We start from the raw sequence: 26153 nt of genomic DNA on the forward strand, positions 1-26153 counted from the left end.
CCAAGAAATAGCCTTCTATTAAACAAATTTCTAGCTATAGGCCATGTGATCAGGGCTAAAAGTCACCTATCATCAAAATAATTCGGTGTCCCAAATGCTGAAGACTTGTGTTCTGTAAAATAGGATTGGTTCCAGATTTCCAAAGTCAAGTGTCAGTCAGCCATTTATATTCATTTTGGAGACCCCTAGGTAAACATCAAACAAGGCTGCCTGCCTTGTAGTACTAGTGTTTTCCACAGCCTGGTGATACCAGGTTCCTGCATATCTTCACAAAGAAGTTGTTTTGTTGTTTTTTCAAATCAGGAAAACTTGAAATTTATACTCCTTTAAAATTAGTCTTTATTGAGCCCGGGGATTTAGCTCAGTGGTTTCACCACCTGCTGTGCAAGCGCAAAGACCTGAGTTAGATCCCCAGTACCAAAAAAGAAAAAAAAACAAAATTAGTCTTTATTGCTGTTTAATAAGCTGATAATTGTGAAAATATTTCTGAATTATTAAGTTCATTAAAATATAAGGGTAGTTACTAGTAGTATTAATAAAGTAATTTTAATGATATTATAAGATCAGTAGGATGACATTTTGCAAATATGAATCTAGAATACCAAACTAATAATTTGCTGACATGCTGTTTATCCTTATTTAGAAGAATAACTTAAAAATCAGTGTGCTGGATCCCATGGTGGTCTCAACTGCAACATTTGTTTCTTATTTTTCATTTTTTAATCATAATTTTTCTCTTTTAGTAGCCCAGTGCTTTTACTCCAACTTATCTGTTGTAATATTTGATATACCTGTCTCCTCCCAACTAAATGTGGAGTTTATATAAAATAGAACTTTTTTGTCTTGGGGAAGTTTTTTATACCAACTTGGGTGTGCCTTCATTAAGAAAAGAGATTTTTCAAAATCCAGTCTTCCAAAATCCTGTAGAAAGTTAGTGCATTTTTAAAAGGACTAGTAGAGGAAGTCTTGGGTATTTTAGTTTGTTTTTTTTGGTTTGGGGGATGGGGTTTGGTGGTATACTAAGGACTGAACCCAAGGCTACTATTAAGCTCCATTCCCAGCTCTTTTTCCCTTGAGACAGTGTCTCACTAAGTTGCCTAGACTGGTCTCAAACTTGCCATGCTCCTGCCTCAGCCTCCCAACTACTGGGATTACAGGTGTGCAACACCACACTCAGCTCAAGGGAATAATTGTTTCATAAGATATTGACTGAAACTTTTAATTAAGAAAATAGCTCCTAATGTATCATCTACAGATGTCTCTGCCTACTTGCCTACTTCAGAAAATCAAAGAACTGCTAGAAATAGTCTTTAAAAAGGAAAAAAAAAATCTCAAAGTAGTCTAGAAAAAGGGTCTAGATATTGGATGGGTCTGGCATAGTTGGAGCATCATCAAGGCCACAAATAATAAACCCAAGCTGTTGTATAGTGTATCTATCAAGATATAGTACCAATAAAAGAATTTAAGCAACAAAAAAAAAAGATATAGTACTATTTTCCATCTTTACATCCTTGTGAGAGGTACACGCCTATTAAAACTTTACCAGACATCATCTGCTGCCTCCACTAGGCATACTCACTAGTACTTCCCAGCAGTGGAGAGCCTATATTTCTACCAAGTTTATAGTCAAAATAGAAATAACTAGTTCACAAAATTGACACTGTCAGGTGAGTCAGTATTAATCTCCCATCTTTCAGAAGTCAGCTTTTCAGCTGAGAGTCATTCTTGATTTCAAAAAAAGACCAAATGATAGAACAAAGTGAAGAACATGGTCAGTCGGTGACTTTGAGCAGAAGGTGGGCCTGTTGCTGGTGATGGTGGTACCCTAACTCCAGGCTGAGTTGGCCATGCTGTTGAGGACTGTGCCACTGTGACTCCCACTGAGTCAGGCATTTTGTTGAAGAGTACCCTGGTGTCTAGGGGCTCTTACTCACAGTCCAGGGTTCTTTGAGTGATGGTGGAAGCTCCTTGCTCGTGTGCTCAATACCCACCTGTATGGAATCAGCTCTTTCATAATTCTTGCCAGGTGTGTGATTTTGGTATCAAAAGTGGCTCTCGGCTTGCAATGCAAACAAATCAATAATCAAGACTACCTATATTATAAAGTCTGCATGATCAAAACAGTGTCCTTGGTCAGGGAAATAGCCGTTGTTGAGAACAACCTCTCTCTTTGCTTTGGGTTTTTGTGGTGGTGTAGTTGTACACAGGGCTCCACCAAGCTACACTACAGCCTTCTGCATTGTTTTTAGTTATAACAGAATTATGCCTTTAAAGTTATCTATGCCTGCTAGTATTGATTTGTGAGAGATTCATCTTATTGTCTTACGGATAAAATAATTGTCTAGTATTTTTTAAGTGTTCTAGAAAGAGACTTAAATTTTATACCATGGTAGTAAGAAGACTGTCACCAGAAATATATGTTAACAGAGGTCAGTATTAAAAACTTAATGTTTGCTGTTCTGTGAACAAGTCATGCTTGACTATAGTAGCATCAGAGTTTAGAATTAAATAAAGTTTGTCATAGAAGACTTTTCGAATATTTTAGCTACTGAGTATACATAAAGATAAAATTCCCTGAAAGCTGATTATATCTGAAAAAGAAACCTGCCACTGAACTATATCCCCAGCCTTTCCTTTTATTTTTGAATGGAATTAGTTTTTGTTTTCTTAATTTTCTACTCCTATTCCATATTCTTATAGATTTCTCTATATTTGCCTACACAAAGGTAAAACTTAAGACTGCATGTCAAACACTAGTATGTTGACCTGATGTGTCATTATAATCTTAAAACACAAACTCAGACTTTTTGGAGCTGTTGTAATGTCAGCATTGGGTTTTAGATTTGTTCCCATTTATTTAGTATTAAGAATAAACTTTTTGGGCTGGGGATTTAGCTCAGTGGTGCTGCCACCTGCCTCGCAAGCACAAGGTCCCGAAATCGATCCCTGGTACCAAAAATAAATAAATAAATAAACAAACAAACAAACTTTGGAATGAACTGGTAACAAGAAGAAAAATTAAGTGGAAAATTGAAAATGAATGAAATCATTTTCATCTGGGCATAACACAGAAGTTTCAACAGTGTAAAGTTATTGTACATCCACATCTGATTATGGATGAAATATTGAAATAACAAGGCCCAACAAGAGCTTAGCTCCATGTTAGTGCTTCTGTCTTAAATGCTCACTTATTCCTCAGTCAAGCCATAATTTCAGTTTAAAACCCAACTGAGATTAGAATCTTTATATACCAATGGAAGCTTGATGAAGAAGAAACAGTGTAGAATTCCATGCACGGTGTCTTTTGATGATTTCATTAAAAACTCTAAGGAAATGTAATCAAGATGTTTTAACTTTTTTTATTGCTGGAGATTTTTGTTGTTAGGCAAATATCATATTTTATTCAGAATTAGTTAAGCATTTCTGTTAATTACCAAAATCAGAATCGATTTTCCATTTGAATAATAGTTAATTTTAGGAGTATGAGTTTGTATATTGTAGAAAATATGTCAGTTTCACCTGAACAGACCATTTTACTGTTGACTGCTTTCTTGCTATTACAACATAGTTTTTTCCCTAAATTGGCAATTTCTAAAATTTTTATTTTCATGAGACTACATTTTAGTGCTTTATAAGGATTTTGGTAACATTTTTAAATTAAAAATTGTTTTAAAAAGTTTGAAAGCCAGAGGAGTTACGCATTTGTGGAAACATTACAAGTTGTATACTACTAAGTTTCTATGATAAAACCTCTTTTAAATAACATACCTTAGGGTAGACAGTATATAAAGACCCTTTAATCCACCTATAGAGTAAAATACTGATTGATTAGTATCCAGTGAATAGTACAAATTGAACAAATTACTAGAATGGGATTCAAAATCAGGAGAATTCATACTGAGTAGTTTCAGTTGGTCCCTTAATTCACAAGACCTCTTATTTATCATCTAATTAGATTTAACATTTTTCCATTGTGAGTGCTAAGCCCATTGGCTGGGTTAAATGCAAACAGGTCCCTTGTTGGGTGCTCCAACAAAATTCAACCCATACACAGATTGTGAAGGTTCAGTATGCAGAATGATGTCACTTAATGGGATGGGCCTTCTGTTCTGAAATAAGGCTCTTCCTAATAATTGAAATTTAAAGCATAGCAGGCAAGGGCTTTGCCTTCCCTGATACCTCTCAGTTGAGGCAGCCTGTCAGCTGTATGCTAACGAGCTGGACAATTAAACAGGACCCTATCTGGCTGGCCCAACAGGCTCCAGACTCAAAGAATTGTTTATACACCTGTTGTGCTTGAAGGCAGAGCCTTTGGGTATAGAACAGCAGATTAAAAGGGAGGATATGGAGCCAGTGTGAGTAAGGGTTAAACAGTGAAATTGTTAAACAGTTAAACTGTAAAACTCTCCAGAAAATATATGACGCCATTTGCAAGGTGAATCAAGTTACAAAGAAAAAGTTCCTGCTAAGTTCATTAACATGAAAAACTCCAGATTTCAAGCTTTCTGCTAGTCTCAGACTATTTTTTAAAGGTTTACATTTGTATTATGCGTGCCAATTAAAATTTTCTTTTGGAACCCAATAATGTAAGTTGGTGTGAGAAAGTACATGGTTTGTAATATTCCATAGAGACAAAAATATTTGCTGGAATTTATATTCCAAAACAAATGAAGTAATCATCATGATTTTCCTTAAGAGAAAGACAGAATCCTTAAGATTTATTGTTTAGATAATAATCCTGTTTCCAAGCCTTTCATTAAGGTGGTAAAATATTTTTTATTAGTAAGTTCCAGAGAAATAAAAAATTTATACTAATAAAATAAAAAGTAATCAGAATTTAGCAGATGCATTTTCACTTGAGTGAAAATTCAGTTGTTACTGTTTAAAAGTACCATCCTTCAGAACTATAAAATTGTTCACATGTATAATATATAGTAAGTAAACTTATTTAAATTTTAAAAGGCTATTTCCTTTTAAATTGCTTAATATGATAGTTATAACTCCTAGCTAAGAACAGAATTAGCACATATTGCCAGAGATTATGACAAGTTTTAAGACCATACCATTATAAATACAAACAGAAATCTTAATTTAACCTTTAACCTGCAAAATTTTCCTGAGCCAGTCTGAATTGTCTTAATGATATTTTATCTTTAGAATGGGCCTGGGCTTCTAAGGTTCCAAGCTATATATTCTAAAGTTGCAGCTATATATTGTGTTTATCCCATATCTATTTTTATAAAATGGATTTTGAACTGACCTTCTGTGTAGATCAGTGAGTTGCCCATAGTTAGCAAGACACCCTTAGGTGTTAAGAACAAACATGACCAGGATGTCTGCCTGTGAGACAGGATTTCATGAAATATTTTTTAAATGAATTTATCTCTTGAATGTGGTTTTTAGTCCACTTCACTGGTTAAAGGATAAGTTTTTTGGATTGTTTTTGGGGATACCAAAATGAAACCAAAGGCCAAACTAAACTAATCCCCAGCTTTCCTGCAACCTTTTTTTTTTTTTTAACTTTGAGACATGGTCCTGCTAAATGTCTAAGTTGCCCACACAGGGCTCAAATTTGCGATCCACCTGCTTCAGCCTCCCAGAGTGCTGGGATTATAGGCATGCATGACCATGCCCAACCTTCAGATTTTTTTCAGATGCTTTGAGGGAAGGGGAAATACAAGGCTAAAACTTAACACTGGTGAGAAGGGGATTGGAAGTCAGCTGTCATTTCTGTGGTCCGCTTTTATGATTCTATTCCATGATGAAGTTTATGTGGTCTTTAGGACATAGTCCTTGGATATCCACACAAGCAGTGTCATAAGTAATTCTCAGCAATGAGAATCCTCTGGTAATTTCAAAAGAAGCTATGGAATGTATTATATGGATTTTTAAAGAATGCATTAAAGATAAGAATAAGGATGAAAGACAAATATTTCTTTAAAGTTTGGTAGAAAAACTGATATATTCTAGTCAGCTACACAGCCAAATGCCTGCATTGCCTAGAACTTTGCTTTGGTTCTTTTTATTTAGCTCACAGAAAACAAAAGAATAAATTTGCATAGATATATTTATATTTCTCAGGGTAAAATTCATATAGTCATAAAAGATAAGCTATATTAATTATTGAAGAGGATTCAACACTGACAATTTATGAGGATTGAAGGATTTACTGAAAAACAGTGGTTCTCATGTATAATTCCAGGCAATGAAAAGCTTCATCTGTAAGAAGTTTTACTGAAAATACTGCAACAGCTAAATACGTGGTCATGTTTGCATGATTTGCCTTCTTCAGGTTGATGTGGCTTTAGTACATTTGATTAAAGTTGTTGCCTAGCAGTGCAAACTTTTGTTTGAAGTTACTTTAATACTGTTTTGCCTTTGCCACTGTTTTAAAAAATATTGAGAACAATTAGAGAAAGAAAAAATAAGATACTATATGTGTTTAGGAGATGCCAACATTAAATAAATATTATTAGTACTTGGAATGTACAGTATTTTGTTAAATAAAAGGTCATATATATTTTAATATACCAGTATATAGGTAGTATATGAAATATGGTTTTAGATTTATGTGGGATCAATAACAGACCTTAATATATGGTGCTTTATAGCATACAAAACACTTTATCTGTACTAGCTCATTTGGCTTCTCATAAAAAAACCTTTGTGGAATTTAAAATTTGGATTGTACTTTTTTTTAAAAGTCACACTTTGGTTTGAAACTAGAAAAGTGGCATCAGAAAAATGTTGCTAAATTCGGGTGAATGATACTGTTTTCTGTGTTAAACCCTGGAAAAGGATTTAGACAAACCTAGGTAAAGGGATTAGTACTTGTAGTTTAGCTACTTGGGAAGCTGAGATAAGGAAGATCCCCTAGGCCCAGGGTTTGAGGTCAGCATGGGCAATATAATAAGGCCCAATTCTCCCCACACCTCAGAAAAGGAACAAGTCTTGACATCTTTTTCTGTTGTTTTTACTTTAGGTTGGAGCTCATCGGGAAGATTCTATTAGTCTCAATGGCAATCATTCAGTCCTGTCTAGTACCGTCGCTGCTTCAAGCACAGACCTGAACCATAAAACACAAGAAAACTATAGAGGTAGCCGTATTTTCAGTTTTTAGCAACAATGCAGAGACACCATTTGAAATACTGTCACTTTTCTCAGGGTAGGACTAACATCTGTGAATCAGAGAAGCCATGGAGGGGTGGGGGGATCCCAAATAGTGATGCTGCTGCAAGTGTTGGGAGATATTAGGGTCCATCTGCATAGTAATGGGTACTTACTGACTGACAGTAGCTTTATCTGTGATGTTTTTACCTGCTTTGGTCATGTCTTTTCCTCAGTTAACTTCTTGTGAGTGACCCTGCATGATCCCTAGGGGCAATGAGAGAATTATTTCTAAGTATATTAAAAACTGAATGATGGTACCTGGTGTTTGGAAGATTGTAATTTAATTGGGGAGACAATTTTGATTTAAAAAAACAAATTGCTATCAATGTTAACAATATAGCTTGTAAATAAGTATAAATATAGAGGTAATATTAAGACCACCAAAATAAAATTCTCCCAGTTACATTTAAACATGATGTCTATTTTGTGTTTTATCTGGGAAATTGCTCATTTCCTTTAGCTTGACAGCGTCTTAGAAGTTAGTTTCTAAAGTACATCAAGTTTCTCATAACCTTAATTACTTAGTAAGTAGTGCCTGAAAGTAAGCACTACATTAATCATCATGGTTGGGCTTGTTCTTTTAAGTATAAATGCTATAAAATCATAAACAGTTTGCACATGTTTTTCCCAGCTTCGAGCAGTAAACTTTCCTACATATTCACATTTCTATCATACCCCTATAACAACTAAGGGTATTCACCATCCAGAAAACTTATTACCCTCTTAGTTGGAATTCCTAAGTGAATCTATCCATTTGTTTCCTTTGCCTCTTTGTTAGGTGGCTTGCAAAGTCAGTCTGGAACTGTTGTTCCAACAGAAATCAAGACTGAAAATAAAGAGAAAGATGAGAACCTTCATGAACCTCCTTCATCAGATGACATGAAATCAGATGATGAATCCTCCCAGAAAGATATCAAGGTCTCATCTAGAGGCAGAACAAGGTATTTGTTAGTATCCAGGTATTAAATTTTACTCATTTGTTACAAGTGGAAAGACTTGGGAAGTTGAAGGGTATCGTATTTATTAACTGCCAGCTGTGTTCTGGATACTGTGTTGGGATTTTTATTTATGTTTCTCCTGTTTAATCTTCATATTATGCCTACAAGGAAGAATATGAATGTTTGACTCCAAAATTATGTTTTCCATTTTACTATACCATTTTAGAATCTACAAATAAAAAAAAATTACATCAACTAACATTAAGCAACTTGCCTCAAGTTGCTTACATTCTATGAGACAATCAGAAGAAAAATACCTATAGTAAGTTAAATTATGTGATCCAGACATTTAGATACATTCAGCCAATAAATATTTTGTATATTAATTTAAGACTTAATTATGTCATAAGATTCTTGTATAGCTAAAACTGGTTGTCAGTGAATTATGGCCTTTGGGCTAATATAGGATAGCCTATTACTTATATTAATAAATAAAGTTTTATTGGAATACCACCCCATCCATTTGTTTTTGTGTTGTCTACGGCTGTTTTTGTTTTACATTGGCAGATTTGAGTAGTTGCTGCAGGAACCATATGACTCACAAAGCTAAAAATATTTACCATCTGGCCCTTTACAAAGTTTGCTGGCTCCTCATTTAAACAATAATTTGAAAAAAAATAGGAAAAAGAACCCCAAGTAAACTGAAGTTGTCAAGTAAAGTTTTCTAGAAATTGGACTTGACCTTGCTTTTAAGTATGAATAAAAGTTCGTAGTACATTAGTTTCAGATGATTTCCAGATTCTTCAGATTTTTATTCTACTTCTAATTAAAATTAAGATGATTTCTTATAGTATTTGTCTCTTGGTACATGTATCCATTTGCCAATAATATGTATACATGACATACAGATATTTATGTTTAAAACGTTTTATGTATTATGGTGCACAATTTACAGTGAGTATGGTAGATATGACTAAAAGAAGTAGCATAGTCCTTTCTACCATGCATATACTTTTTTTCTGGTACTAAGGATTGAACCCAGGGCCTTCACCCTGAGATACCTCCCAGCTTTTTTTTTCCCCTTTGAAACAGGGTCTCGCTAAATTGCCCAGGCTGGGCTTGAACTTGAAATCCTCCTCCCTCAGCCTCCCAGAGTGCTGAGATTACAGGTGAGCACCATCACACCTGACTTCATTCACATACATTAAAGGTGTCCTTTTGCCTTTTGACATTCTTGCTGTTTTCAGTAGCTAAGCATTTTCTCTTGGGAAAAATAAATTCTTAAGATCCTGATGCTGTCATTTTAATTCATTTTACTCAACTGAGGAATGTAAATAAGGAAGTAAAAACAAGGTAATGGAATCCAGAGGCCACTTCTTTGAGGCCTTTTTAACTAGTTTTATTCAGAAAGAATTTTAAGGGAAGTCATTTGTGTGTTTCCTTCTCATATATCTCTACTTCCACATCAAGAGTCAGGAAGCTTTCTCTGTGAAGAGTCAGGTGGTGAGTACTGTAGGCTCTGTGGGCCATGAGTCTCTGTCACGGGTCCTGGTTTCTGCCATGCAGCCCAAGAGAGTGCAGAAGCAGTGAGCATGGCTGGGCCAGAAAAATTTCAGTTAGAAAAACAGGCTATGGTTTGCCAGCCCATATTATGGGTCATCAGAAATTGGGAGAGAGTGGAATAGGTTAATACTAATTAATAGGTTACTGGCATCACCTTTGGACAAAGTCAGGCTAACTTGGGTTTAAATCATGGCACCATCACCTACTACTGACCTCAGACAAGGGATCAAAGCTCTTTGAGACCAGTTCCTCCTCCTCTAAAAGGAGGCTTTATGATCATATTCTTGTGAGAATAACCTGAAAATGATGCATGTGAAACCCTTTGCACACTGGCATACAGTAAGCAATGACTAAAGGCATTATGGCTAACACTGTGATGGTAGAGTTAGTATGTGTTGTAGGTTTGCTTCTGTTGAGCACTGACCTGGTTTCCCATTGCTATGCCACCAACTAGTTAGCTGTGTGATTCCAAGAAGGTAACTGATTTCTCAGTTTTTCAGGGTTCTCAAACCATCTACACAGACCCCTGGGACATTTTAGGAACACAAGTGCCTGGGTCCAGCCTCTCTACTAATGGACCTATGAAGCTGTATCTTTTGTGTCCCTGGAAAGCCTAGCAAGTAGCTTAGTTTGGACACCTTTAGACCAGATGATTGAAGCCCCCATTGGAGTTAAAAAGCCAGCGACTCTGTATTATCAAAAGAATGCATTTATGTAATTCTTGAATAGCTAATAAGAATCTATTGTATACTTCTTTGTGGAATAATGAAGTATTAGAGAAGAGGTGAAAACATCTCTTCTTTGTGCACATTATTTCAAGCTTTTGGGAACCTGTGCTTAGTAATTTATTTCTGAAGTAGGAATAGAACTTTCTGAAAGTTACTGTAAAGCATCTTCCTCACATTTTATTTCTCTGATTATGTAGTCTCTTTGCATTTGGAAAATCCAGAAAAACACAAAAATCGCAAGAAATCTTACTAGCCAGAATTAATCCATTGTTTATATTTTAAGGACTCTTTCCATAAGTACATTTCAAATTAGAATTAAACCAGACATAAATTTCATAATTTCAGGTTTTTTCCATTAAACAGTGTATTTTTAGCTTTTTCATTTGTCCTAAGTATTTTCTGCAACATGTTTGTTTTTGTTTGGGGCCAGCTTTATTGAATCTTAATTCCTATGTAATAAAACTTAAAATTTTAAGTGTACTAATTTTGTCCTTTGACAAAATGTATATTAAATATATACCTAAAATTTTTATATTTTTCCTTTTAACAACTGCAAAAGACATAACCACCACCATTTTGATGATACAGAATATTTTCACTGCCCCAGAAAATTTCCTCTTCGCAGTCAACCCCTTTCCCCCTCTCCCACCCTTGGCACTCATGGATCATTTTGTTACCAGAGCTTTGTCTTTTCTAGAAATCCGTGCAAATGGAATCATACAGTAGTCTTTCATGGCCGGCTTCTTTTACTTGGCATAATCTGCAACTTTAGCTTTAGAGACTACATGGTAATCCATTGTCTCAAGTACTGTGGCTTATTTAACCAGTCTCCTATTATTTTGGACTCTAGTATGTTACTAATGTAAATAATTTTGTGGTAAATTTCCTTTACATAAATTTCTGTGTGCAATGAACTAAGAGAAACTAGTAGTACAAATGAAACAAATTAGCAGATACATTGAAATAATTTTAAAACAACAGGACAGAATTTGGGGAATTGCATATTTTGAGTTTTTCATATGAGAGAAACCATTGCGATATTTAAGCTCAGTGTCTTATTTTACTTAATATCTTGTTCTCAAGTTGCACCCATTTGCCTACAGATGCCTCAAGTTTATCTTTCTTTTGTGTATAAATCACACATTTTCTTTACACATTCATTTCTTGATGGACATATACACTGTTTCTAAAATCTAGCTATTATGGATTGTGCTATTTGTTCGTTTCTTTTTTGTAGGAGAGATTTTTTTCTTTTTTGTCTATGACTTTTACTCTGAGTAACGTTTTGACCCTTTTTTTTTTTTTTAACTCACTGTGTAGGCCAAGGTGGCCTTGAACTCATAGCAATCCTCCTGCCTCAGCTTCCCAAGAACTGAGATTACAGGCATGTACCACAACACCTGCCACATTTTGGCCATTCTTTTAAGATCATAGAGTGGGCATGGTGGTGCATACCTGTAATAACTCAGAAGGCTGAGGCAAGAGGATCACTGTGAGTTCAAGGCCAGCCCGGACTACTTCTATCTCAAAAAGTAAAAAATAAATAATTAAATGTTTAAAAATCATAGTACACAGTGTATTAACTATTGTTATTCTCTGATTACTTTGTTATGAAATTTTTTCCATAGAATGCTTTTTATTTTCTTTATTAATAGCCACATGTATTAAATGAAAATAAAAATAATAATCTCATTATTTATCAGCCTAGGTACTGTAACATGCTTTCATTAAAACTATTTTCTGAAAAAAGAAAAAGAATTTACATCTACATCTCTAGTTATCCTTAGGAAAAATTTCTAAAAGTTGGAATTGCCAGTCAAGAAGTAATAAACATTTTAAGGTCTCAAATTTATCTTGCCAGTTTGTCCTTCACAAAAAGTATTCCAGTTCTCCCATATTTCATATTTATCTTTACTGATGATAATATTTCTATCTAGGAAAAAAATGGCCATTTTCTGACATGCTTCTCTTAATCTGACCACATGACTGCCACAATATATTCAAGAGCCTACCTAGGTTGATCAAAGTATGAAACCCCTTGTACTAGAACTGTGCTTTCAAACTTTATTGTGCTGGTGAATCAACTAGGGGTCTTGTTAAAATGCAACTTCTGAACCAATATGTTTGGGGTAGAGTGTGAGAGTCTGTCTGTCTTTAAACAGGCTTACAGTAAGGCTGCTGATCTGTGGACCACATTTTGTGTGTCAAGGTGCTAGAATATTGTGTGGTTGATACTGTATTCATGAAGAGCTTCACTAGCATGGAGATATCTTCATGCTAAAATGTGCAGTGAAAAATACATTAAAATGTATGTAGTATAATTTCAACTATATGATTATATATGTGTATTAAAGAAACACTAGAAAGAAATACAGTCATATTAAGTGAAGCTATTAATAGTGTTTAGGAATTTTTACTTCCATCTTTGTACATCATAATTTTGCAGTCAGCATATCTTTCTTATAGAGGAGCTAACAGACGTTGTTATTTTGTTTTCCAGTAGTACTAATGAAGATGAGGATCTGAATCCAGAACAGAAAATAGAAAGAGAGAAGGAAAGGCGAATGGCTAACAATGCCAGAGAACGCTTGCGTGTGAGGGATATTAATGAGGCTTTCAAAGAGCTTGGCCGAATGTGTCAGCTTCATTTGAAGAGTGAAAAGCCTCAAACAAAACTCCTCATTCTTCATCAGGCCGTGGCCGTCATCCTTAGCTTAGAACAGCAAGTCAGAGGTGAGTAGATCCAGCAGAGATAGACAACCACTGTGCCCACAAGTTGGCAGACATTTCTGTTTCCAGTTGCTCCCTACTTGTGTAGCTTATAAGTTCTGCCAATACTGCTCCCATGCTATCGTCAGGATCCAGTTTTTCCTATAGTTCTCTTCTCTGTCTCACTGTCTTGGTCAGTATCTGTAGGCTCATTGCTTCTCACAGACCAGTAAGCAGGTCTCCAAAACAATGTGGAAAACAGGCAATTCCACCTGCTGCTCGACTCTGCTCTCTCTCTGTTGTGTTTCCCTACCCAGGCCTGTCCTCCTCCCTGCTCCTTCCTGTCTCCCTGCTTTTCCATACTTGCTCTACTGTAGAGCACCTCCACAGCCCTGCTGGTTAATAGGATGCCTAAGTGTGGCTCCTGAAGGCTTTGCCAGATGTAAAGAGCCATTGTCAGTAAGGTCTTGGGCTTCTTTGCTGGCCCTAGTTTTGAATGCCATGTTCTCAGCTGACCTGCGCTGGCATGTGTGTCTGTCTTTGATGGCCAGAGTGTGACTTGTAAAGGCTCACATACTGCTAACTTCAGCCACTGCCCTGTTTTATTTTTTATGAAGGTTACTGAAATCTTGAAGAAGTCTTAAAACTTCATTTGTTTAACCTTCATTTATCACATACCTTGTCTGTGCCAGCCAACTGTATCCCAGATCCTGGTCATCAAGTAATAGAAGCTTCCTGCCTTTGAGAGGTTCCACCATTAAGCTTATATTTTGGCGGACACCTACATATCTTATCAGTGTTTAAACTCTTTATCCCGAGCTCTGTTGCAGGGAGTTCATAAATGGCACCCTGAGTTCCTGGCCCTACAGGTAGTCTTTCTTCACTGAGAGCAATTCTTTCTTATTTTGTGAACATTTCTGTTAGACCTTACTTGGAAAAGATTCATAAAAGTGTAGGAATTAGCAGCTGCTGAAAATTCCAACCATGAGCTCTCAGTACTGATTAGGGGTGGGGGGGTGCTTAGGAAATCAGAGAGAACATGAACAAACTTTCAGAAAAAACAGATAGTAGTAGTTTATTCACCCATCTACTTCTCTCCAATATATTTAGCATGTAAGGGTGATGTGTATCTTGTTTTATGGATAACCAACCTGTTGTTAAAACCAGATAATTGCTGGTCTTATTATAAAACCCTAAAGTATCTGTAGAGGGAAATGTTAATGAAACTTAATCTTGAAGGAGATACAGGCTCCCTTGAAATGCTCATAAAGAGGCTGTTGCCCATTCACTCATCTGTAACAGGAGTGGCAGTTCCTTGAGCCACTATCACTCTACCAGACAGGTTTTCTTCTTGTGTCGTAGCTGACACCCATTGTCCTGCTCAGAAGGTAGCCAGGCACCTGTGCTCAGGAGTCCAAGTACACTCATCCTCCGACCTGACTCCACACAGCCAGGTGCTGCTAAAGTTGCTGCCTGCATCTGAGATGTGAGAGTGTTACTGCCTGCCCATCAGGGTCCCAGACTTATCCCAGCACAACACCTTTTCCCTTCCACAGTACATTAGAGCTACATTCAGGATCATTTGTGTTTTGGGAAACTTTTTGAAGAGCAGAGATACCTACTCAGATCCAAGTCATTAACATGAGGAATAGTTCTGTGTTTAAAATAAGGTACGAGCTGCACCATCCTGAGTGGATCTTACACATTTGTAACACTTATCTTTCCAGTGGTGGCATCTGGAATAGAAAAGCTGTATCTAAGAGAGCGTATGGCATTAGGGCTTGTCCAGTGCCTGCTAATTTCCGCATCTCAATTATGGGTTCTGACCTTTTCACACAGTTCTGAAAGCTCTAGGGAGTCTTTCACTGTTTGGAGTTGGAACAAATACAATGAACTGTGACTTTATTAGGGATGGCCTCGATACTCAGAAAAGCCTACTCTTCTCCCACTTCTTCCTCTGGGCCTGTAGCACAAAGCCTTCATCTTTATTTTGTAGTCCTGGAGTTCGTGAACAACCTCGTGAATGGTACTCCGAGAGCCGTCGGGTAGAACCTTCGCACAGGCACAGCTTTGGCAGGACCTTCGAAGTTGGGTGTAGCCAATGTCTTTTCCTGGATTTTATCTCCAGTGGGGGGGGGGGTGGAGGTGGTGGTGTTCTTTTCCCATTGCTGAAGAGTGAACCCAGGGCCTTCACACTGAGCTACCTCTCCACCCCCCACCCCCTTTTTGAGACAGGGTCTCAGTAAATCAGCCAAGCTGAGCTTGAATTTATAATCATCCTGCCTCAGCCTCCCAGAGTGCTGGGATCGTAGGTGTGCACCACCACAGCCAGCCATGTCCAGCAGTTTTGAGTTGCTTCAGTATGGTGTTTACATTTGAGAACTTCTTCATCCCTGCAGTACGTGAGCCCAGCAGTTTCTACGAAGACGTACATTTCGTTTACATGACCCGCTTTGGGCATCCTCTGAACTCTCTGGCTCCTGGTTTAGGATGGCTCTCCAGTACAGTCTGGCTAGCCCAACCTGTCACCCCTGGATTAATGCTTATACCAGGGAGCAGCCAAACCCAGGTCCAACAGTCATGTGGAGAAGGAAAAAAGAGTGGTTTCTCTTCCAAACAGCAAGGTTTTCCAGGGCACACTTTGTGTTTTGGTGCCCACGTAGCAACCCCATCTGGTTCTTGCCATTGCCAGTTTAAGCCTTTCTAATATCATGATTACAATTTCAACAGTACCATTAGTGTTTCTATTCCCTACTACATTGCACTTGTTATCTTCAAGTGCGTACTCAGAGCTTTACTTGGGATTCAGTCAGTGGTCACATTTTCTCTTCTAGACTCTCGCAGCTCAGCTCAATCAGCTCTTCTGGTAATAATTTATGGGCAAGAGAATGGTTAGGTTTTTATTTCTGGTCTTCAAATGAGTCTAAAGAGAACAGCTTGGACAGTCGTTCCCAAATTTGGTGGTCCCAGAATCCCCTGAGGTTTGTTTTTTTGTTTTATTTTGTTATGTTTGTTTGTTTCTCAAATTTCCAAATTTAAAAGAAAAATCCCAAACCCCACTCCAGAAGATTGTCAAGCTTGTTAGATTCACTGTATATACTGATAATCCCCTTTTTCCTGATTCCCACTGAAACGAATAAAGATGATGTTAGCCACAAGGACAGAAGAGAGAGAAGACAGTATCCAGTGAGACAGCAGAAACCCACAGCAGGAGGAAAAGTAGCTGAAGTACTGATTATCTTATTTATATCAGGGTACTGAAAGTCCTCAGTCAAAGATGAGGATCCAATCTTGTACTAAATATAATGGTTAAAAAATGACCTGAAACTAAAATACATCATGAAATTTCAAAGCATCAGGGGGGATTTTAAAGAATGTCCTAAACCCTCTGGAGACAAATGCACATAGTTCAAGGACAAAGGAACAAGTCAGAATAGCATCAGAGTTCTGAACATTAGGTCTGGATTCCAGATCATGGAAGAGTACTTTCAAAATGCTGAGGAAAAGACTTTTCAAACCTAGAATTCCATACCTGGCCAGACAGTTAATCAAAGGTATAAATAAAAGAAACTTCAGATATACAGAGACTTTAAATTTTCCTTCCACACATTCTATCTCACTAAGCACATGGAAGAACATAATCAACAAAAGACACAGGTATGAGGTCCAGGAAGCAAAGACTCTAACACAGTAGAGCAACCAAAAGATGTCCCATTACAGGAGGTGCTAGACAGAAACACCTAGTCCCTTGAAAATAGAAGATCCTGAGCTGTAGAAGAAAGGTTTCCTGGGAAAGAAAGTGGAGCTAATTGACAGTATGATGTGTTAGGTCTTAGGGTCTTAGGAAATACATTGATAGGCACTTGTTAGATACTGGAGCAGGAGAGGAGGGAGATTAGCATTACTAAAAGTGAAAAAAAAAATGACAGCTGTGAAGTATAAGAAAAGAAACATTGTATGAGTAAGGAAACAATCGCTGTAAAATTCTTGATTCAGAAAGTATCTCCACATAGTCATGGTAACATAAACGTTTGCCTAGTCATCATAATTTACAAGTGACCATTGAATTAGGCAAAAAATTCTGTTCTGTCATGTTGAGAAGATGGTATTATACTATTGCTAAGTCCATCAGCTGTACCAGAAGTCAGTAGATGGAACTTTCCTAATGGAAATGCCCTGCAGGTAGTGTCTGATTTCTACTGAACATCTATCTGTATTAGACCTTTCTGCCTGTGGTGTGCCTGTCATACACACCACAAGGAATAAAAGCAGTACTAGTCTTTGCTTTTTTTTGGATCAAAGCTTCATATAAGGTAGATCCCTGACTTATGAACATTCAAGTCACAAACGTTCACGGGTGTACTGTATAAGACTTTGTCAGACTTAGAAATGAATCTAACTTACGTTCTCCTGGAATGAAACTCGTTCATAAGTCGGGGACTTAATGTACTTTATATTTTCTAGATCTGCTATAATATTCTTGTTCTTCCAGCCATAAGAGTTCTTTGTCTGACTATAGGAATCTACAAAATCTTGTCAACACTTGTTCTGCTTTTGGTTCTGTTCCTTTCCAGCTTTTTGTTTTTCTTTCTAGGTTTTTGAATACTGCCACTTAGATCCTGGTGTGACACAGTCGTAGTCAGTCAAGAGCAGTGTTTCATGATAGCAAAAATGTGAGGCTGTTTTACTTGAAAAATTTTCAGCTCTCTCTTTGTCCTCTTGACATTTTACATCTTTATTTGTGCTCTCTTTTGTCTCATTAGTCAATAAATGAGACCATTGCCTCCATAGGGCTGTGACACCTAGTGGAAGACAGATTCTTCTTACTCATCAGAAGTGTACAGACGTTTGTTGATAAACCAGCTCTTTGGCCCTGTGTTTGATCCCTCACACTACAAAAAAGAGAAAGCAGCTCTTACTATTTCTTTGCATAGTGATGAACATGCCATTCACCTACTCGGCATCCTGATAAACTAAGAAATTATCTGTCTTTCTTCATTAATCCTTCTTACACTTGTACAGGCTTTACGTCATTTCATAAATGCAAAGACTTAAAAAAAATAGAACCCTAAAATGAAATTTGATCGCCATGCATCAGTGATATTAATAGAAGCAGTTGAGTTTGCCATAATAAAGTCCCTTATCTACTTTTTAAAAACCCAGATGTGAACTATAAGTGTATACTGAAATATACACATTTAGGGCTGGGGATTTAGCTCAGTGGTTCTGGTGCCTGCCTTGCAAGCGCAAGGTCCCAAGTTCGATCCCGAGTACCAAAAAAAAAAAGAAAAAGGAATATACACATTCAAATACATTTTTACTTTGCTTAGAGAGGAAACATTAAAATATAGGCTGGGCTGTGATGCATTTAACTAGGCTCACATTTCAAGAAACTCTAACATAAAACAACATAACTTATATAAAATACTATTGTCCTTAATTTTAAATGCTGTCCTGTGTTCTATTCATTAGAGCATTTTTAATCAGTTTAGAAAAATATGTGTAACAATTTTTAACCTGTACCACAGTAAGAAACAAAAGGCTACCAAAAGCAGTGACCAGCTAGATATTTTTTCTTTTTGCAGTACTGGGGCTCAAATACAGGGATGCGCTCTACATCCTCAGCCCTTTTTATTTTTGAGACACGGTCTTACTAAATTGCCAAAGCTGGCCTAACACACAAATCATGAGTAACTCAGAAGACAAGCATATACATGTATGCCCAGATAGGCTAGATATTTGTGCTTAAAACTTCATTTCTTATAGTAATAATCCATTCTCTAACTTCTTTTGAAAATGCCTACATCACAGGTTCCATCCAGTCTCTGTTCTTTGTGATCTTTCCAGGGCCTCCTGCATGCTAGGCAGACAATCTTTGCTATCTTATGTAAGAAGCAGTAGAGGTCTGTACTACCCTCTTAGTCACACCTCATGATGGAAAGAATAACTCAGTCATCTTGTTCTGCATATACATCAAAGTAGAGAAGAGTAAGACATGCACCAGCTGTCTCTCCTTTGAGTTGGTGCATTTCCTGCAGAAGACTATCTGAGGATTTTATCATTTTCAAAACTAGTAAAACTTGGGGCCGGGGATTTAGCTCAGTGGTTCCACCACCTGCCTCGCAAGTGCAAGGTCCCAAGTTCAATCCCTGGCACCAAAAAAAACCAACAAAAAACCGAATAAAACTCTAGACAGAACACAGATGCCACCTGTGGGTACATGGAGGATATCATACCTCATCCCAATTCATGCACCATGTCTTAACAGGACTCTGAGGAGACTTAGTGATAACAGCACTCACCAAACTGTGTAAGTGAAGAGTAACATGTTGATTTAGATCAAATAAAACCCTAGAAGACTAAATCATAAGCAGAAAATGAAGAAAGAGCGGTCACTAAGAAAGCTCACTTAGTGCTCGCTGTCTTATATGCAAATGAAATCACAGAGATCAACGATCCCCACAGAAAGAAGAAGAGCAGCAGCTTACTCAGCTAAAGACCTACAGTCCCTTATTCATACCTTAATCACCATAATGATGACAATTCTTTCCTCCTGTTTTAGAGAGGAACCTTAACCCCAAAGCAGCCTGCCTTAAGAGAAGGGAAGAAGAAAAAGTTTCTGCCGTATCGGCAGAGCCACCAACCACGCTGCCAGGAGCCCATCCTGGGCTTAGTGAAACTACCAACCCTATGGGTCATATGTAAACATCAGCCAGGTAAGTGTGGGTTTGAGAAGAAAATACAAAGAAATCACTTAAGGTCCATCTTTAGTTGGGTTAGAACCTTGGAACAGAATTCTCTGGTGGGCATTGATCCTTGCAAAGGTCATGTGTAATTTGAGATACAATAGTTTGCCTTGCTTTTGTGTAATCAGAGCTAGTGTCATTTTAAACCAAATTACTATTCTCTTCAAAGTATGCTGGTATCCTGTGGTTTATAAGGAAACAGGATCTCATGTCCTCATGAATGTCACTGTAGTCTGAGAGAAAACAAGGCCATGGCTCATCTACCAGAAAACATTCTGCTCCCACTCATCGGCTGCACCCTCCTACTCAGACATGCCTGACTGCATCATCAGGCAGTTTCCCGCTGGTCGTCTGGGTCTTCTCTGTCGTGACTCCTTCACACTCATGAGACACATGTGTCCCCACTTGGGTCAGAGGTGTCAGTTTGTGATACACAGCTCCTTCCCCATTTGAGCACATCGTCTCCTGCTCTAGGAACTGTAACAAATGCAGAAATGTTAAATGATGAGTCATCATACCCTTCTTCCTGGTGGAGTTGTTATTTGTTGGAAGATTATTCTTTTGATCTTCAGAATACAACTGAAAGTGGTTAATTTCATAAAGGTAGTTGTCTGGTTTCACCTGATAACCTTCAGTTCTTTATAGAACTGGAGAACAGATTAAACCCAGTAAGAGCCAGACGTGGTAGCGCATCCTTATAATCCTAGCACTTGAAAGGCTGAGGCAAGAGGATCACCAGAGGTTCAAGGCCAGCCTGGGCTACATAGTTCAAAGCCAGCCTGACCTCCATAGCAAGACCCTGTCTCAAGGAATAAAAAATTTGCTGGGTGTGGTGGTGCACACATGTAGTCCTAGCACTTGGGGGCTGAGGCAGGAGGATCAGTATGAATTCAAGGCCAACCTAGGCTCCAAGGTTAGACCTTGTCACAAGAAAATAAAAATAACTTTTTAAATAAATAAAAACCAGCAAGATACTGGGCATGGGAGAAACTACTGCTAAATTTAGAATGATGAAGAAATGACCACTGGTCATTTCAAACTACAAAAATTTGCCAGGCACATTGATATGCACCTGAAGTCCAGCTTACTTGGGAGGCTGAGTCAGGGTCACTTGAGTCCAGGAGTTTGAGACCAGCCTAGGCAACATAGCAAGACCCTAATCTGGGAAAAAAAAAATCCTACAACATAAGGCCAGGTAGCTTTGACTCTCTTTCCATCCCCTAAGAGATCCGTACTGTGTTGTTTAATAAGGGAGTGAAAGTTACAATTCTTCCTAGACTATTTCCATTATAAGTGGTTAAAATGGAAAATTTCAGTGTTTATGTATATTATATTGGGAATATTAATAGGCATAGAGTTTGTACAAAAATTTTCTTATTAAAGTACTTGAACTAAATATTTAGTGAGGACCTCCTGTGGAGCAGACCTGATGCCCATATGAAAGTAAATATGGACTGTTCCTTGCCCACAGAAACTTGAGTCTGGAGGAGTTAGGAGTAAGCTGTGGACATGGCATGGTGGGTGGGACACAGTGGTAGCGAGCGCTTTGATATTGTCTCACTTCGAGCAGTGGATGCATACAGCCTCACAGCTCAGGCATTGCCACTGCAAATGTTGCTAAAATTAAAGTTTGCATAAATGCCAAAACTTTCATAGAACCCGAAAGCTTGTAATTCTTAATCATGTAATCTTCTTTTCAAAATTTTAACACAAGGGGCCAGGGATTTGGCTCAGTGGCAATGCACCTGCCCTGCACAAGCGCAAGGTCCTAAGTTTGATCCCTGGTACCAAAAAAAAAATCTTAACACATACATCAGGTAAAATTGTATCAGAGTGCTCCCCCCTTATTGGAGGGCTTACTTTTCTGTGATTTTAGTTACTCAGAGTCCACCATGGTCCAGAAATGTTACATGAAAAATTTCAGAAGTAACAATGTGTAAATCTTAAATTATAGGCCATTCTGAGTAGTATAATGAACCCTCTCTCTGTCCTACCTGGGATGTGACTCCTCCCTTTGCGCAGTGTAGCCACACTTGTGTGCTGTTTGTTGCTTAGCAGATGGGCTAGTTATCACGTCTATCTCGCACTGCTGCACTGCTTGTGTTCAAGGAATCTGTGTTTTATCTTATAATGGCCCCAAAGCACCAGCTCATTAGTGTATTGTTATAATTACCATATTTTGTTATTTATTGCTGTTCATCTCATTGTGCCCAATTTATAAGTTAAACTTTATCCTAGGTACTTATGTATAGGGAAAAGCATATAGTGCACGTAAGATGTGGTACTGTCCACAGTTTCGGGCATCAGGCATCTGCTAAGGACCTGGGGATGTACTCCCCTGGGATGAGGGGAAATTCCTTTTGGATGAGGGAGGACTAATACCTTAGTCTCTTAGCAGACTACTAATTTATTAAAAACCTAGGTGTAATGAAGAATGCCAGCTTGTTTTATTTTGGGCAAGGGTGGTGTTCATTTGTAACCATTAACTACTAACTGGTACTGTTCTCTCCCTGCTATAGTTCCAGAGTTATCAGTAGGCTAGATAGAAGGTGAACTCTCCTCATAAGGACTTGGACAACTCAGATTATCTGAAGACACAAACCTGACAGGAGGGAGAAGAAAACACAAAACACTTGAAACAAGGAACTCAAATGTACCTACGATCAAAGCAATTGGTCGACACTTCCATCAGAAGTGAAGATAGGAAGCTCATCAGATAGAACGTCAACCCATGAGATGTTTGCAACCTATCATTTTGTTGCAAGCAGTGTGTTGCTTCTGCACAATCAGAGACTGTCTCGATCTCTCCACTCATCGTGGAAGTTGCCTTGTGCCTAAACTGAATTGACAAATGCATTGTAACTACAAATTTTATTTATTGCTATGGAACTGTAAGGTCTACATATGAAGGGAAAAGGTTGATGCCAGCATTTGTTAAAGCTGTTCCCATGCAGAGAACAAAACAGTGACAACCATTGGCCCTTAGCATTCCCGGCATACCTGTGAGTGTCTTAAAAAGGAAGGGAAAAGTCTTTTGTTGCCCTCTCCTCTCCTTTTGCCATATAAATAGTGTTTTCCATGAAATAGGAAAATATTACTTGGTATAGCATTTTCTCTCATTTTTCATGCATTTTTTTTTCTCTGTGGGTGTGACATTTGGTCTCTAAATCTGAGTAGTTATGGTCACAGTCCAGAATCATCCATGCAGCCCTGTGTGCTTTGCACATGTATCCACAGTGGTGAGCAGAGACCATCTGTGACCATAGCCTAGCTAAGATTTTAAAAGGGGAAAATTTTCCTTAGGTTTTTCCCACAAATAAACATTGCTTTATTTCTAATAACACCAAGACTTTTCAAGCTTCTAGGTTTCATAGTAAAGCTTGTAATAGCAAGAAGTGTAAATTACAAGGGAAGAATTTACTTTTTAGAAATTGCTTTGTTTTCCAAGCAGTAAGTACTACATAATATAGTACTTGTAAAGTGTTAGCTGTAAGTAAGCACAAAATTCATTTAAAATACAAAGATGATTTTTCAGGCCATGATTATGGTGAATATAACAAGACCAAGTAGTCATCAAGGCAGGTAGTGTGATAAGCGAACACACCACTTTGAGGTTCATTACCTGATGGAGTCCAAGAACACTGGTTACCAGGTCCCCTTCTCCTCACCTTTATTCTCTGTCATTTGGATGGGTAGGGGAGAATTCAGTGGGTGATTTAATCAACTGCAAACCATCAGCCCCCATCCCAAGATTAGCCAGATTAGCATTAAACCAATACTTGTCAGTTAATCTTAATACTGTGCACTGGGCACCTCTCTCATTTTTCAGAGTAATTTTTTAAGACATCATAATGACTGAACTTCCATGAAATCTGTCTTCCACCACAACAAACCTGGGAGAGAAATACATGCTAAACAAGGTTGTCTTGGCTTAGTAATTCTCAGAGCTAGCATCAGCAAGGGCAGTCAGCATACAGAAGAAAGAACCCAAATCACTATGTAAATTAAAGATTTCTGTTAATTTGAAAGAACAAAAACAATTAAGGCGGAACTTCGGATCGTCCAATCAGGATGATTTCCTAACAAATCAACTGTTTGTGAACTTAGTGGACTTTTTGGCTACCTTAATTTGCATATATTCTCCAATTACATCAGACTCTATCTGTGGCCTTGTTCTTCATTTCAGTGTTAATCAGCTAAACGAAGTTGTTGCTTATGATGTGTGAGTGAACATACAGCACTGCCTGGCCTTTTTCTTCAGAGCTTGTTGTCTTTTTCGCTATATTAGACTTTGCAGTATGCCCAGAAGCTTTCCTTCATAAAATAGAAAGAAAAAAACATTTGGCTTATTTTTCACTGTAGCTAGTCTTTTATACAATAATCTTGTAAGAAAATTTCTTGAATTCTAAATATTACTCTTTCTAGATTTTTGAAATCGAAAGTTTTCAGTAAAAAGTTTCTTACTTTATTTTATTATATTAGGTAGTAAAAATGTAGGGTTATTTACCATAACCTGTTCATTAATATCAGAAATTTACAATAGCATTTTAAGACCATAGTAGGTTTCTAGCATACCGTGTAGTACCTATGGAGTATTGTAAGAGCTAACGTTCGAGATGAATTGCTTCTCATCTTGTTCCCCAGTTTCCACTGTTGATTTATTGCAGATTTGTATCCTGTGTCAAATGCAAGGTATTATTGATAAACCTTTCAACCAGCAGCAAGAAGTTCAAATTTTTTCTGTCACTGTAACAGAAAACACAATATGTATATAACATTTATGTAGCAATAAATGTGCCATCTTTTTTTTTAACATAGTAAACTAGTGAGTTTTTTACATTCCTTCTTCCAGGCTCATTCCTCCCAGAAAAGCTCCCTGCTGCAGGACAGGTGGGGCAGTGGGACTGGGACAATGCCAGCCTTGGCTTCTCTGAGTGGCGCAGTCCTCCTCTGCCCCACCACTGGGGGGGCTTTTGAGGCCTTTCCCTGAAAGTTAAACAGCATTGAGTAGTGAGAGGACCAGGCCTCCCAGGGTCCTAGCCAGTTGCTTCTCTTGGTGGATTTTGAAACATACTGTTCGTATTGGAAGCAAACAATTTTACTTCTTATGGGGTTTGGTGAAAACAAATTTTTTAGTTTGATTTTATACAAAATGACTAAATAAAAAGTTCTATCCAAAAAGAAAAAGTATGTTAATGCTGAAATGAAATCGAGAAATCATCTAGTCGACCAGTTCATTAATATATGAAATCTAAGGTTCAGAAAGGCCATGTGTCTCCAAGGATATGTAATTAGAACAGATCAGGACACCTAAAATTTTTCCTGTAAAATCTTCCTGTCTTTGCTTCTCTACAGATTTCTAGGCCAGTTCTATTCATTGGCCTTATTTCTCAGTTTGTATTATGTTTTCTCTTGTAAACAGACTTTTTTCCTGCTTTGGAAACTCAAATTTTACATAGGTATCATGAGGTTGTGTGTGTGTGTGTGTGTGTGTGTGTGTGTGTATGCGCATGTGTGGGTGTGTGTGTCTATCCTGTCTGTCTGTCTGTTAGAACCTGAAGGGTTTTAGCTTTAGCATCAACCAGTCTTTGATTTAAATTCAACCTCAACATCTAATTAACTCCATTTCCTTATCTGAAAAATGGAGATAACGTATAAGAATTATGTAAGTATCAAATGAAACAATGTATGGAAAGCTCTTACCAGCATTGCTGTCACATGGTAATTACTCAATAAATGATAAATATTTTTAAATAAATAGATTATAACCAGTTCCCAGGATGATTCCTGTTCGGCCACCTGTCAGACATAAGTGGTTAACCTCCAGAAGATGTCAGCCTATCTGTAAGAGTGCTTTTTGGCAGCAATCCAATGAAATAATTGCATTTCTTTTTAGTGATTCCCCCTGGCCACATTTTAGGAGGATTTTTTTTTTTTTTTTTTTTTGGCTAAACTTTAATGTTTTAAGAGAATGAGCCAGTCAGCTTTCTCCAATCACACTCGGGTAGGTAGTTCTGTTACTTTGGGTCCTCAGGAAGCAGGCCAGGGTGGAGGAAGAATGCAAAGGATTTATTGGAAGAAGAGAGAGGAATCAAGACAACAGCCTTCAGCCCATGATACAAATCTGATACCTAAAAGAAGGAAGGAAAGAGTACTATGTAGGGAGAGTCTCAAAGTGCCATGCAGCTCAGAGAAGCCTGGACAGTCCAGGCAGGGCTTCCAGGACCAAATTTTTCACTAAGGAGTCTTGTGTTGGGTGGGCATGGCAAGGCATCCATGTCTCTGACCATGACAAGTGG

At 37.7% G+C, this 26153-nt stretch overlaps 1 protein-coding gene across 15 annotated transcripts in view; it reads left to right on the forward strand.

The window, feature by feature from the left end:
* Tcf12 (transcription factor 12) overlaps positions 1 to 25625 on the forward strand; it is a 384470-nt gene extending 358845 nt beyond the window's left edge. For 14 of the 15 annotated variants that reach the window (XM_021237170.2, XM_021237171.2, XM_021237173.2 and 11 more), the window contains 5 exons: positions 6983 to 7097; positions 7949 to 8111; positions 12900 to 13132; positions 19671 to 19824; positions 22374 to 25625. In XM_021237170.2, coding sequence (XP_021092829.1) covers positions 6983 to 7097; positions 7949 to 8111; positions 12900 to 13132; positions 19671 to 19813 — 654 coding nt within the window. In that variant the 3' untranslated portion in view covers positions 19814 to 19824; positions 22374 to 25625. Of the gene's footprint in view, positions 1 to 6982; positions 7098 to 7948; positions 8112 to 9200; positions 9278 to 12899; positions 13133 to 19670; positions 19825 to 22373 lie in introns of those variants that run through there. The other variant, XM_087199164.1, reaches the window with a different exon arrangement.
* The last annotated feature ends 528 nt before the right edge of the window (positions 25626 to 26153 follow it).

The sequence above is a fragment of the Heterocephalus glaber genome, unplaced genomic scaffold, assembly GCF_053883595.1.
Source record: "Heterocephalus glaber isolate CG9 unplaced genomic scaffold, H.glaber_assembly_v1.0 deba00001689, whole genome shotgun sequence".
Taxonomy (NCBI): Eukaryota; Metazoa; Chordata; class Mammalia; order Rodentia; family Bathyergidae; genus Heterocephalus; species Heterocephalus glaber.